This window comes from Sorex fumeus, unplaced genomic scaffold (assembly GCF_029834395.1).
Source record: "Sorex fumeus unplaced genomic scaffold, SorFum_2.1 ptg000098l, whole genome shotgun sequence".
NCBI classification, from domain to species: domain Eukaryota; kingdom Metazoa; phylum Chordata; class Mammalia; order Eulipotyphla; family Soricidae; genus Sorex; species Sorex fumeus.
In genome coordinates, this window is record NW_026606155.1 from 39,576,122 (window position 1) to 39,591,059 (window position 14,938).

Below are 14,938 nucleotides of genomic sequence, written 5' to 3' on the forward strand. Positions count from 1 at the left end.
AAAATTCAAACGATTTGGATTTGTACTTTTCTATTTGACATTTCCTTTAGCATATCATCATCAGGAACTATTATGAATAGTCACATGACAAGATTCTTATCATGGTTGAATAATATTCCACTGTATACAGGGCCATGCACCACATAATAATAATGCTTGTTGACCACAAAAAACATATAAGAAGATGATCCCTATCTGCAGCACAGTGATTTTCAACCTTCACACTACCTGTGCACCAGCACCAATCCACAGACCAGTAATCGAAAATCAATGCAGTAGGCAATAACACCTAGGTTTTGTAAGTTAACTCTATGATGTCCCCACAACAATAAAATCACCTAAAATACATTTCGTGGTTTTTTGCCAAGTACCACCACACACCCTGGGATACTGTTGGGAAATAAGGTGAGCAACAAGGAAGCTAAATTAAACAACCTAACAAGATCTTGGAACAGCCCAGACTTATAAAGAAAAGGTACAAAAAAATTTCCTGAGAAACGAAGTCTGGATTGAGGACAACTCAAGCTTAAAAGAGCCATGTAAGCTATAAACCATGACAATTAATGCCAGGTTGAAGGCTGGATGGCTTGATCAAAGTGTATGCACGCAGAAGTAGAAAGAACTGGATAGCATGGTCATTTTAAAGTGACAATGACCTACCATATCAGTTTAAAAAAAGTGAATCAGAATCTCTAAAACTGAGAGTCCAAAATACTACAAGCCAATGAATGCAAATGCGTGTTTTCACAGGGATTAGCAAGCAAGAGATTGAAATAAAGCAGTCAACTGGAATATAGAACAATGCAGCATACCAAAGAAGCCAAGAAAGGCAATGAAAGGGGTAATATAGTGTAGGGTTAAAAAAGAAAGAGACTGGAAATCATTTCTAGTCCCATGGGCTAAAATGGCTGGGAGATTAAAAGAATATACTGGTGAAAATTCAGAGTTTTGCACTCCAGCTTTAAGAGCATAGTGTAAACCCTAATCATAGCCTTCTCTGGAATGCAAGTGCCTGACTTAAGCTTTGAGGCAGAAGCCTCTACTTCAAAGAGGGCTAACTTGAATAACACAAGGTGGCCAGAGGACTAGATAAAAAGCCAGGCTGCTCTCCACCATAAAGTGCCTTTGTTTTACAAATCCTAGGTAGTTCTTAGATAATTGATAAGATGCAAAGATGCCGGTTTCCTCCTTTTTTCCCCCCTTTTTTCCACTGCCTCTCTTCCTATGCCTTAAATTTCCACTCTTGTGACTTAAACTCACCACTAAAGAATGAGGCCAGGAAACCCTGGACACCCTCTACCCCAGCCCTAATGAAGGCAGGACTCCAGAGTGCTGATTTGCATAGGGGTGCTCACCCCTCTCACCCACCCCACTGGCAACCTCACAATCACCCAATCCGCTGAGTAATTTACAGATCATATAGGTAAAGCCATTCACCCACTCCTACCCCAAAGTTTCCTGCTGAAGGGAGTCTTGAAATCATAATAAGAACCCAACTTATTAATGCAGTCACAATATTGGCTTAAAAAAGGAAAACCTGAAATGTCTGGGTGAGAAACTCCTGGGTGAGTGCCTCTCCTGCCTACTCCCTCTCACCCACACATCCACCCCACATTCCTAACCCATGGCTTTACTATCAACACAAACAACACAAAATAGTGAAGCAGCAGAAGGAACATTTAGACCCAAAGGTTCTATTGATAAAGGCTTTTGTAAAGGGGCTGGCAGCAGGTGGCAGTATATATGACAGGACAAAGCTGGGAGTTTGAATGGGGAAAGAAGTGAAGAAGCAAGGGACTAAGGGACTAAGTTAGGTAAGGCACAATTCTGTGTCTGAGGTCCTAACTGCACAGGTAGAGATATGGGTAAGAGTCATAAATGAAAGGTGATGTGGGCTACCTGATCAGTATACTGGAAGTACATCAAGGGGACCCATCTTCCTTGGACCAGGCTAGGCATAACCAGATTCTCTTTCCCCAAAATACAAAAGTTTAAAAGAGGGGTTGTAGCGATAGCACAGCGGGTAGGGCATCTGCCTTGCACGCAGCTGACCTGGGTTCGATTCCCAGCATCCCATATTGTCCCCCCAGGACAGCCAGGAGTGATTCCTGAGTGCACAAGCCAGGAATGTGCAATGGTGGGTGTGACCCAAAAGGCTAAAAAAATTAAAATTAAAGAATTAAAAAATAAAATAAGATGGTAATTGGTGACAACTCATTTTATAACACCCTTGAAAGAGTATCCATGTTTACTCCTATTGGTAATCTGATTATTACAACTGGATTACTCACAATTGTCCCCCATGTCTAAGAGTTTTTCCTATGCTAGTCTTAAACAATTTCTCAATCTTTGCATTTACTTTAAGCCAGAACCATTTGTGATGCTCACCTGATTCAACATGGTCCCCGCCTACAGCCAACACATTTGTGTTATAAAGAAACTGACATCCAGAGAACACAATTTTTCTGGAAGCTTCTCTATGATCAGAACATTTCTGCCACTCATCACATCCTTAAAATCCTTTGTCTGGGTGTTCTTCACCAATACATTTGGACTGACAGGCTCTAAACATTCTATTGCTATTTCACATCCTTCTTTTCTCAGACTCCTTTGTGAGGCTAATTTCCTTTTTTCTGCACAAAGTGTCTTTTCCTTTCTTAAATCTCTTTATTTCCCTTTCCCTGATCAAAACCTTGGCTGCAAATGATCCATCTCTCTTTTCCTGCTTCTTTGGTGTTCAGTATTTTCATACCTAACCTCTAAAACAAAACCATCTTAATTGGTACATCCTAGCAAAATTTTTCTAGGGCATGATTCAGGAACAACAGATGCTTTTCTAATAAAAACATGAACAAAGGTGATCTGTTTCTAAGACTGAGTATAAATACCACATGTGGTCCCATGAAGCCAATTCATTTCTATTTGAACAAAGGTTTTCAGTGAAAATTAGAAATCAAATTCTTATTTATTCCAGATGGTCTAAACCCATTATGGTAAATAAGCATGTATAAGCATGTACCTCATATGAAGCACCTTATGTTTACTTTATATAATGTAATAAATACAATATGTTATATATAGTAGTTAATATATTTAGTATGGCATAATATTTTATATATTTATGTCTATTTCATAAAAAAACAAAGCAGTATTACACACTTTAGAATTTAACTAAAGGGAAAATTGTCACAAATCTAACAGGTAGAATTTATCAACCAGAGTAGAGGCTAAGATATCCTTCACAGACACTGATCTCAGAAAATATATGACATAATCATAAAAAAAATCAACTTTGTTTAACTTCAAACTTCTGAGAGGAATTAGCTCTGTTTACTTCTAATCGTTCTAATAACTACAAAAAATTAATTTCATGTATATTCAAGATTATGTGAAATTACCACACTCAACTGACAGAAGGAAAATAACAAATCTTAACGAGGTTTATACCAAGATTTAATACCCAAACTCTCCTGGATCACAAACATCAGCTGCTGTTTAGCCACAACTATTCTAAATTGTTTAAATTGATCTAGACCATTTCCACCTGCCCCAAAGCAAGGGTTTCTAAAGAGCTGACGTATCCACACCCCGGAGCACACTGGCCAAAATCTGGAGGGTGAGAATCTGGGGAAAGATTGTGAAGATGGCTGCTTCATGAAAGCAGGATGACATACTACTGGGCCGAGGCTATTATTGTCCAACAGAACAAAGCCCTTGACAACAAAGGATGTTCTGACCTCAGGTGGTTGAGAGGAAGGCAACACTGAGGAGGATTAAGGGAGAATCTCAGTTGGCTAATGGCCCTGCCCACCTGCCCTGCTGGCTCCTACCTTGGATGCCTGAGGTGTGGAGATTACATGCACGGTGCTGGGTTTGACTCCATTAGCCTTGGGCCGTTTATAAAGAGCAAATCTGCTTTTCCTCCGTCCTCGGTCTCCATTAGGCAGAGCACCATTGTACCTAGAGAGAGAAGAAATAATTCATTAATTGGTGGATTCCTGAAGAATAAACCTGAGGAAGAACAGGGGAAAGACAGACATGGTCCTCACAAGTTGCCTGTTCAATAACCCACAAAAGCAAAGGGCTGCAAAACAGACTTCAACTGTAATGAAATTCAAATCACTTCCAGAAACTTAATTTAAGAGTGATGTACAGAGTAATTATAGGTTTCCTGTTCCATAAAGCCATACTACTCAAATCTTTTTAAAAAAGAGACAGGGTATAAATAAGCAAATGAGAATTCTGCAGAGGCCTTATGAGGGCTGGCTCCATTCAGCAAATGCCATTCTTCTGGACCCCAGAAAAATCCCCAAGGAACATTTTTAAATGAACTAGAGACCAGCTCACTAACTATACCCCATCTCTCACTGAGACCGTATCTTTTAGGATATTCACTTGACAGAATATCAAATTTGGTCATTTGAATTCTTAAAAGTTCTGGATCCTTCCCATTACTTCATGAAACCTCTCCTTTTGGCCAGAAACAAAAATATCAAACATGAACTATAAATCTCCAAGAACACTACCCATTAAAAGCTCCCCACCCACTAAAGCTCTAGTTCACCTACTGTCAAATAACTTGTCAATGGAAAAAGAGCTTATGTCCCTAGCAGATTTCTTTACTAAAACCTTAAGTAGAGCAGGTAATTTTTAAAGGCTGTGTTTAAAGACACCGCAGATGTTCAGTGGGCGTTTCAATTTGACAATTTCCCTAGACAAACAGGACAGCCCCACGCTCCCTCAGAACACCCAAATCAGGGGCAGCAGTCTTGTCTTGGCTGTGTTCCATCATGCCCAGCAGAGCATGGTTCCCAACTGCAAGGAAGGGTTTGAGGCCCACCTGAGAACAACAGAAGGTAGCGCCAAAGGGTTTTCTGTATTTGTTTTACAATTCAGTAGCTCCAGTAGGGACACTGGATTTAAATTATGACCAGAAATTATTTCTGCTTTGTTTTTAAATGTTCCACTTCCATCACAAAGAAATGACAGCCACATAAAAATGACTCTGAGTCTGACAGCAGAGATCCTTCAAGTCTTGCCTCCTTTTTCTGCAGCAAGATCAGAATCATGTTTCCTTGAACATATTTGGGATCACTATGATCATGAGTGTATCCACGAGCAAACAATCATTACAGACCCAGTTTGTCTTCAGTATCTTTTCCCTGTTACTTATATCAAGATGAATATTCTAGGGTAAAAGAAAATATATGTGGATGAAAGCTGGTAACTATAAACTTTTCAGGGGATCATTTCCACCACAGTGGCCTACAGCCGTAGAATGGAGGGAGGCTTCCTGTGCCCCTTCCACATGCCCAGCAGTCTGCTGACTGGCACATTTCCCAAAAAAAAAAAACTGCTGGTCAGCAGAAGGGGGCCCTGTAAGGCAGACGCTTTTGAAGGATCTGCTCACAGAGATGCCCTCTTCTTGGGAATTAATATGACCTTCCCGTAGCAGCCCCAACAGTACATCTGGATGAGCAGGCCTGCACCCTTTCCATCATATTGGAGCCCAAACTGGCTGATAACGTCTTCATCCTGGGAAACATAAAGCTGGGGCAGGAATCAAGCCATCAGGCCCCGTGGAGGGCTGAAGAGGTTGGGAAGCACAGGCACCAAGACTGCCTGAGCATCAATACTGCAAGTTAGGCAAGCAACAGGGAAGTCTACTTATCAGTGGCATGCTTTCCACCTCAAGATGAAATGAGAGGGAAAAAATGTCTTACTGGAAATTAGGGTAATGGGGCAAGGGGGAGAGTCAGGAGGAAACAAATGTTTAATTAGGTTAAGTGACGTGGTCACTCATTCAGTATTTATATAATGCCAAGTACCAGGGATACGTTGATAAAAACCAGACTTTTCTGTCTTCAAAATGGCTCTCTGGTTGAAAGCAAAGACACGAAAACAAGTCTGATTAAAAAAAAAAAAAGAAGAACAACAAGCCACAAGATACAGAAGGAGCACAGAGCACTTTGAGAGGGATACCCTCTCAGAGGGAGGAGTCACTGCTTGAACTGCCTTGAAACAAAAATAAATGGGGCACCGAGGCAACAGAGTTCAAAGGCAAAGAGTGTTAACAGTGTTACTAGTTTAGTGCTTGGGAAAGCATCAAGTTCAAGAAGAGAGAAGCCGCAGATAAGGAGGGTGAGGGCAGTCGGGGTCAGATACAACGGGGAGAACGCTGAGGGGAAGGGTTTTTCACAGCAAAGGGCTAAGGAAATAGGGCAGGATTGAAGCAAAGGACAAACAAGAGTGGATAAAAGAATCAAGAGGGCATCCCAGGGCAGGATGGATCCAAAGCTGAGTCACAAGGATCAGATGGGAGAACCACACCAACCTGGGTGGAGTGGAGTGGAATGGGGCAAAGAGTGACCCCTCCAAAGATAAAGATACATCTATATCCCAGAATCTGTGCAAGTGACCACATCTGAGGAAAAAGATGTGCAGATGTAGTTAAGGCAAGATTATTCCAGATTGTTGGTGGATCTTAATTTCCTTGGCAAAAGTGCCTGGTACTAGGGTAGAGAAGGGACAGGCCTGAGTGAGACGCAGGGATCACAGCGTAGATGACAGTTAGACCATCACTGACCATCTGGGGCCCCCAGGTGCTGGGAATGATAAGGACAGGTCTCCCAGTGCCTCAAAAATAGAGAGGATCTGCCAAGACTTCCTGATCAGGCATGATGCCTCCGGAACTGAGAGAAGAATTCTGCGGTTTTAAGCCACTGTTTTAGTGGTGATTTATTACAATAGTCTCAGAACTGTTAAAGCCTAATCAAAGTATCATCAGTGGAAATGAGTTGGAGGTTTCAAGAAAAACTTCAGAGATGTTGATAATGATCAGTGACCAGAATGGTCCAGCCCGTCCATCCACTGCTCCCCACCCAGTGACCTCCATAGCCACTGTGTGAGGCAGTGCAATAACCCACCAAGCTAGGCCAGTGCAGAATCCAGGAGTAAATAAAATCTTTGTTGCTTCAATCCCTTAGGTCTTGAGTAGCTGATTACTGGGTTTCCAGTAAGATGGCTTCCTGGCTTCTCTTTCACCCCCTGAGCTAAATTCAAGTCCAACACTGTCCCAGCCTCCAGAACACAGAGTCTCTTCCTTTCATCTGACTCCCTGTCTCCAGGGAAGGGGCAGTCCCTCTCCAGCACCTGGTGCACTGAAGGTGAGGGAAGCAAAAGCGAGGGTAGATGCCCGAGCAGAGGTCAGGAAAAACCTCCAAAATGAGTCCCAGTGATAGAAGAAATGGTTGGATAACAGGAACAGCACCCAGAGCCGTGAGATTCTGCTTACAGAGGCAAAAAAAAAAAAAAACAACTATGGCTGCAGGAAAGGTCAGAATGTTCCCTGGCCTGGCAAACTTGAAGTTTACAGAAATAAGATTTTTAAGTGCTGCTGACATACCTCTTTCAGCAGCTAAACAGTGGGATTTTAATTTCAACCCACAGTTATCCATTTTTCCAAGCTACACATTTTTCCAGCTACACATTTAAAAAAATTCCCAAGACAAACCACTCCTTAGACAACAAGTGATGAAAAATCCCCTCTTCCTACTTGCAGGACCAACAGTTGGATTCAACAGTAAAAAATACTTAGAAATCTGCAAAGTGCAATGAAAACTCAGTATGAGGAATCTCATCCCAAAGAGAAAAAAAGGACCTACAGAGTTGACATCTTGATGTTATTTTAATAGTGTTTGCTGTGCACTCCTATTCACCATGACACCTGCCAGGTTCTTTCTCCCACTGGGCAAATAAAAGGCGTGAACCGTGAAAATGCACATACGCTCACACTGTGCTTGGAAAGGAACAGGCAAAATCAGGCCTGGTTCACATATGTAAAAGTGTTCACTGTCACTCATGATTATGGAAATACAAATCAAAATAACAATGAGATATTATCTTATGCCATTGAGAATGGCATATATCAAAAGTTTTGGAAATAACCATTGGTTGTAGTGAGAAAGGAATTTGGTAAGAATGTTGTCTGGTTCAGTTTCTATGCAAAGCATACAGTAATCTATCCTGAAAATAGAGAAATACCATAAAATCCCGTGATACCACTTTTTGGCATCTATCCCACCAACACAAAACATTCATTTGAAAGGATATATGCACACCATGTTCATCATAACATAGCGCAGTAGTCAAGACATTTGGGAAACAACTCAAATGCCGAAAAGCTGTGGTATATATACATAATGAAATACTCCACAGCTGTAAGAAAGGACAAAATCATGCAACATGGATGGGACTGGAAGATATCAAGCTGAGTAAAGTCAGTCAGAAGGAAAGGGATAGTTGGAGAATGAGTTCTCTCTATGTGGGACTTTAAAAACACATAAAAAGTAGCAACAAAGGGCAAAAGCAACACAACAGAAGAACTAATCCACACAACTAAGTTGGTGTATGTGTGTGTGGGGGGGCATGCTGGGATCCTTGGGAGAGGGAGGTAGGTACACTGGTGATGGATGCAATACTGGAATTATGTGCACCGGGAAACCATCATTAACAGTATTATAAATCACAGAATTTTAATCAATTAAAAAAGAAGAGAACCAAATGCAGCATAGAAATGGCCAAAATAAAATAATTAAAAACAGGCCTTCAGTCTGACTTCAAAGAGCCTACTTGTCAGCAGGCTGCAGAGACAATACTGAAATTCAAGGCATTTCTCGTACTAAGAAACTAAGATATATTTCGAGAGGATGCTTGCCACCTGAAAATGCATCTGTCAGAAAGAATGTCCTATGGGAAACAGGAGCAGAAAGGGGGAGTAAGCAGTTCCCAGGTATACTTTGTTGTTTGTTTACTAAACCACCAAGAGAAGCAGTAAAGAAATTGCTCATAATTTGGTTTCAATCATAATACAATGTTCTAAAACCCATCCACTTGCCAATGTACATTTCTCACCACCAATGTCCCCAGTTTCCCTCCATCCACCCCCACCCACCACCCCATCCCTGTCTGCCTTTATGGCAAGCACTTTACTCTTCACTCTCTCTCCTTCCCTACCCCCTCCAACCCTCTCTCTCTTTCCTTTTAGACATTATGGTTTGCAGTACAGGTACTGGAAAGTTATGTATATCCCTTTCCCCAGGTACTCTCTGGAAGCATGCCCTTCAATCTGCACTGGGTTGACCCTCCTGGGGCAGCATCCACCTAGATGGGGAACCAAAGCCTGGTCACCGCACAGATGCTTTGTGGTGCTGGCCTGCGAGAGCCTCTTGCAGGAGGCTGTGCTCTCCTTCCATGATCACATTTCTGTCACTTACAGTCTTTGGTCACATGCAACTACTGCGTCCAAGGTAGACTATAAGCTACAGATGAACAGGAAGGTAAGACAGTGACATTAGCCTTGAAGTTGGGGCCCAGAGGCTAATGACACCCCACAATGTCATACTTGTTCTAAGGCAGTACACACAAGCTCGCCTTGGAACAAATGACCTAATACGACAATGGTGACAGAAAGGCCCATAAACCAGGAAGGGCATTGGCTCCGCCTCCACCTTCTTCTCTTCTGTACCTCACATCAGCAACTGGAATTGCCTGCCCAAATGAACTTTATCTAGAAAGCCCAGGGACACTATCATGTGTTTTCCTGGGCCAAGGAAATGCTGTTGGGGCTCATAAAATAAATAGCAGGCTCTGATTTCTAGCCAGAGAACTAACTATGGCAGCATCATGTGGGTCTGTCCCTATTGTGGCAGTTTTTAAAATGTCAGTTCATTTAGAAAACCTTTCCTTTGCTTCAAATGGGAATTCTCCATGGCCCTTTCTGATTAGAAACTCCAAGCTTCCAGGTAAGATCTGCTGTGCACAGGAAAATGAATAATCACCCAAAAATACATCCTATGGAGGCCCTGGAGTGAGTTGGGAAAGGGCTGGAGCAAAGGATTCAATATAGCACTGTATCTCTTTGCACGGGTTCTCAGGTAGAGAATATAAACAAGGAGACACAACTGCAAAGCAACGAGGCTTGTAAAAGTGAACCTGGAAGCCTGAACATCAAAAAACTCAGGCATTAAGTTTCAAATTAGGAAACTGCCCTAGGGACTTGGTGTGTCTGGTCTGTGTGGCTCAAGTCACAGAACCCTAATAATCATTTCCAGACCAGTCTGGGTAACTGCACAACTGTTCTTCCCATTATCTTCCACCACTGGAAAGGTAATGAGCAAAGAAGTTTCCCTCTATTCTGTGTGCCCCTCCTCACCTCAACATGGAGCCCGTGGAGGCTGTGAGGGCAGTCAGCATATTCACAAGGAAAGGATATTGGGGAAAGGCTTGAGACTGGCCTTCTCAAAGGCCAGAAGGGACCAAGGAACTGTGATGGAGTCCACTTACTTTTGAAGGAGTGTAAAAGCACATCTGAAACATGCAGTGCTGGAAAGCAATGTTAGCACCCTTAAAAACAATCCTAATACTTCCAAAAATGAAAAGACACAGGGATTCATACTCCAACTCTTCCCACTCAGCTTCGTCAGTCATAAAGAGAGCAAAATCGAGTTATATATATAATTCAAGAGATTTCCAAGTCTCTTTCCAGTAACTCTATTCAAAATAGACACAGAAGGGCCCTTATCCAGTGAAATACAAGTATTTTGTCCAGAAAAGGGAAGGTTGTGACTGTCAATTTTGAACTAGACTTTTCTGAGCTGCTTTTCTTGCAAAGTTTCCAACTCTTCATGGCAGTGAAGAAGGAGCAGCCACACCTCTCAGGCTGCCTTTGTCTTCTCTTAAGGTTTTTTCAACTTCCCAAACCAAAATCCTTTCCAAGGCGAAAATACTGCGAAGCTGGTGGAGCAGGAACCCAATACTTACCCAATTTCTGATTTTAAGACAACCTTTCAGGGCTTCTGTAACCTACACTGACATCCAGCCACCTGGAGTAATTGTTACAAGTGTGAAAGGGGAGAATAGGTCCTGTGTTCACCCCATCATGGACTATGCATTCGCTCCAACATAGACTCTGCACAAGATGCCCAATTGCTCCGAACCTCCCTTTTCTTTCCTATAGAGCAAATGGAGCAGAAAAACATACCTTTTCAACCACTTGCTTTCTGGCATGGCAGGCTGTTGGGAAATAAGAGCTGAGCTTGTGAGTTCAAGAGAGGTCCCAGCAAGGAAGGATTCCAGCCCTACAAGCACCATACCTATACTGTTCCCCTTGGCAATCACTGCTCCTTCCTGCATTGAACTCTGAGTGACTCTGGGGGGCCAAATGTCCCTACTTGCTGCTTTTTTTTCCTTTTTTAATATATATTTTTGGGCCATGTCCAACAGTGAGCTCAGGGTTTACTCCCAGCTCCCTGATGGGGCTCTGGAGACCATATTTGATGCTAGGGATTGAACCCAGGTTTGCCATGAGCAAGGCAAACACCCTACGCACTGCGCTATCATTCTATGCCCCCAACCTCTACCCCAGATGCTTCTCCTAACCAAACTACATAAGAGGAAAACATACAAAGCAAATCCCATCTACCTAAACAGCAAAGAAACTGTTTAGGATAAGAGTAATTCTTCTTATCTAACATTTAGTCATTCAATTCTTTGGAGTCTTTATCTTCCCTTTTTCTTTCATACTGGTAATGCCACTGGATCACAGAAGACAGTAGTTTATACTAGATTGAGTCTTTGATTTTCCAGCACTGGAGAGCCAACAGCAGGTCATTTCCTCCTGAACTCTAGAAAGGCTACAAGTGTCAGAAACAGGGAAGGCTATTTTATATTAACTCTTATAACACTGAAGACTAATTTGCCATTGGGTCTAGCAGCCCAAAATATCTGTGCTTAAGTAAGTCTTAAAATATTATAAGTGCCTTACATCAAATTATGCAGTTTCTTACATCCTAGATGAAAATTATTTTTGAAAATTATTTGTAAGTATTACACAGCAAAAATGTTTAATTTCTAAAAGATGAGAAAATATCCCACAGAGGACAGGTGTATGAAGAAATGAATATGATATAGTATAAGATTCAAGAACAACCAAGTTTTCCATATATCTTATTTTTTAAGTAGTCCCATCTTGTGCACCACATTCCTTTATGTAATTCATCAATTAATAATACTGAAAAAGAGTAAACTGGGGTTGGAAGGGATGTGATGAAAAAGGAACCCTCATTCACTACTGACGGCAGTGTCATCTGGTTCAGCCTCTATGGAAGAGTGTGAAGATTCCTCAAAAAAAGAACTCTCCTGTGACCCCATGATTCTACTTCTTGGCATCTGCCCCAAAAACATTAATTAAAAAAGACATAGTCACACCCATGCTCATGGCAGTACTTAACACAACAGCCAGGATATGGAAACAACAAAAAAGTCCAAGAACAATGAGCGGATAAAGAAGTTATGGTATATATATATGATGGAAGACTATGCAACATTAAAGATTAGTTTGCTGCAATTTGGATGGAAGTGGAGGGTGTCATAGTAAGCAATGTAAGTCAGAGGGAGAAGGACAAACACCGGATGATCTCACTCCTTTGTGGTCTAGAAACAGGTAAAATAAGAGAATAGACAGTATAGAAGAACAATAACAAACCCTTGGCCTCAAGACAACCAAGTAGTGTGGGGAAAAGGTGGAAAAGAAGGATAAGGTGGGCTAGGAGTGACACAAGGATAGTGATGGGTGATCTATTTAGTGATGTGAGGATGCATTGTAAGTACTGTAAGTGTTAACACTATGGTGTTCATATTACCTAAAGTATAATTAAAAAATTATAGAGTAGACCTTTATATTCCTTTCCCCTCACTTAAACATTTGCTTACTTCACCTAAATTCAGATAGTCAAGTGCATGAGCTGTAGGCACTGGGTGGAAATGGTGGTCCCCCAGGGCTTCTCTGTCCCCTGAAGGCACACCCTTTGCCAAGAAGTTCAGGTAACTTCTTATCCTGGACTTTGGGTTGGACAACATGACTGGCTCCAGTCTATAGGATGTTAACACAAACAGCAGCTTGAAATGTGCTTGTCAGGTGCACCTGTGGGCACCTGAGCCATGGGCCTAAATGAATACATTCAAGTCGACCTGCCAGAGAGGACAAAAGACCCCAATGAGACTTAGACAGAACCATCACAGCCCGCCCACAGGGGACTGAGACTCAGAATGCTGTTTCCATTCAATGAGTTGGAGTCTGCTTGTTACACCTCATCATCTGTTAAGACTCTAAATTTCAAAAGCAAATTAACTTAAGTAGTTTCCTCAGTAACTAAAACACTTTGGCCTAAAAGTATGTAAAATATTAACTGTATATTTACAGAAAGACTTAAGATATAAAAGGACATGATTTCATTCTGAAAGAAAAAGATCAAAAATGAGAGATAATTTAATGTTCCTTTCTAATTCGGTTACAAGAAAATGGGTCTATACTTTCATGCATACTTTTCTTAAAGAGCGAGGTGAAACATCAAATTGTACATCTTTTGTCTTTTCAATAAATCATGTCAGCTAAGAACAGCAATTTTTCCAAATAGGCTACATAATCTACACACAGAGATCTTAATATCTAAAAATAAATATCAGATAAGAATTCTAATTGAATGACTAATTCTATGACACACCACTTATTCTTTTAAATCTACTGGTACATAATTTCTACTCTTGTTTGGCCTCTAAAAAGTGCCTAAAAGAAGCATTTTAACATAGAACCGGGGGCATCATCTTACGTGTTATTCTACAGACATTTCAAATAAACTCTTATGGGACAAAAACATCTGTTTACTGGCCCAACATTTGGGGATATATAGAGGTCAGAGAAAGCAACTAGCACTGGAATCTCTTATCATAACTTATTGTAACTAATCCTGATTCCTAAGATCACTTCTCATTTCTTCTTTTACAAATAATCACACTAATGTACACCTGACTAATATGTGTTTACTTAGAACTTTTAGAATATACACAGAAAATTTTTCTCAATTCTTAGTAAAATAGACATGCCAAAAGCAAACAAATTAAACATTTTAACATCACATGCCAATGCCCTGACAAATGACTTACTAGAGATAGATAAGGATGGGGAGAGAAAAATTATAAATTACAGATAATTGGTACCGCATGTAACAATTACATTTTCAAGTCAGTCTGTAATAAAACAGTTTTTTAATAACAATGACATAATTAGAGGTGCAGTGATTCTATACCAAATATAAATATTTTAATGAGCAAAAAAAAGTCATTTGTCGTTTTACACAGATGATGCTTCATGGATTCAACCTCCCTTAACTTTCTTTATAAGATGGTTTTCTATTTTTAGAAGACCGATAATTAAGAGATGAAAATTGAAGCTTATTTCAAAATATGGAAGCATTCTCTAAAATCTGCGTTTTGTAACAGCAGAAAAACTAGGTGAACTGTGTCAATTACAGAAAGGGTTTCTGAGTCTCTCCCTAGCAAATCGTTTTGTAATCACCAGCCTTTCAGTGTTATAGAAGCATTATTTACAAGTTAATTTTGTTTAGAGCATTAACCACCAGCTGCAACAGAAAAAAGAACCTCAAATTCACCACAAAAATTTATTAATTGATCAATTACCAAAAGTAACACATTATTTTCATATGGCTATTAGGAGGCCATCAATAGTCCTGTTATACAGTTTGAACACAGAGTGTTTGTTATCAAGAATTCAAAGACATCAGGCTTTTCTTTCCTCAAACCTTCCCATTTATAAATTCTAAAAATACAAAAATAGATTCCTTTTTTTTTGTGGGGGTGCACCTGGTAGTACTTAAGAGACTACTCTTAGCTCTAGGCTCATCAGGAATGACCCAGGGGGTCTTTGAGAGACCATACTGGGAATCAAACCAGTACCAGACACGAGCAAAGCAAGCACCTTACCCCCCTGAACTATTTCTCTGGTCCAACAAAAAGATACTTCAAAAAATACATTTAGCCTCATTCCGAGAGCTACTTCACCTCAAATCCAGGCTGGTTCACT

The 14,938-nt window shown here is 40.8% G+C and overlaps 1 protein-coding gene across 1 annotated transcript in view; it reads right to left on the reverse strand.

Annotated features, from left to right (window-relative positions):
- PELI2 (pellino E3 ubiquitin protein ligase family member 2) overlaps positions 1-14,938 on the reverse strand; it is a 202,284-nt gene that overhangs the window by 139,760 nt on the left and 47,586 nt on the right. Inside the window, exon 2 of the mRNA XM_056133753.1 lies at positions 3,831-3,960. Within this exon, the coding sequence (XP_055989728.1) occupies positions 3,831-3,960 (130 nt within the window). The remainder of the gene's footprint in view (positions 1-3,830; positions 3,961-14,938) is intronic.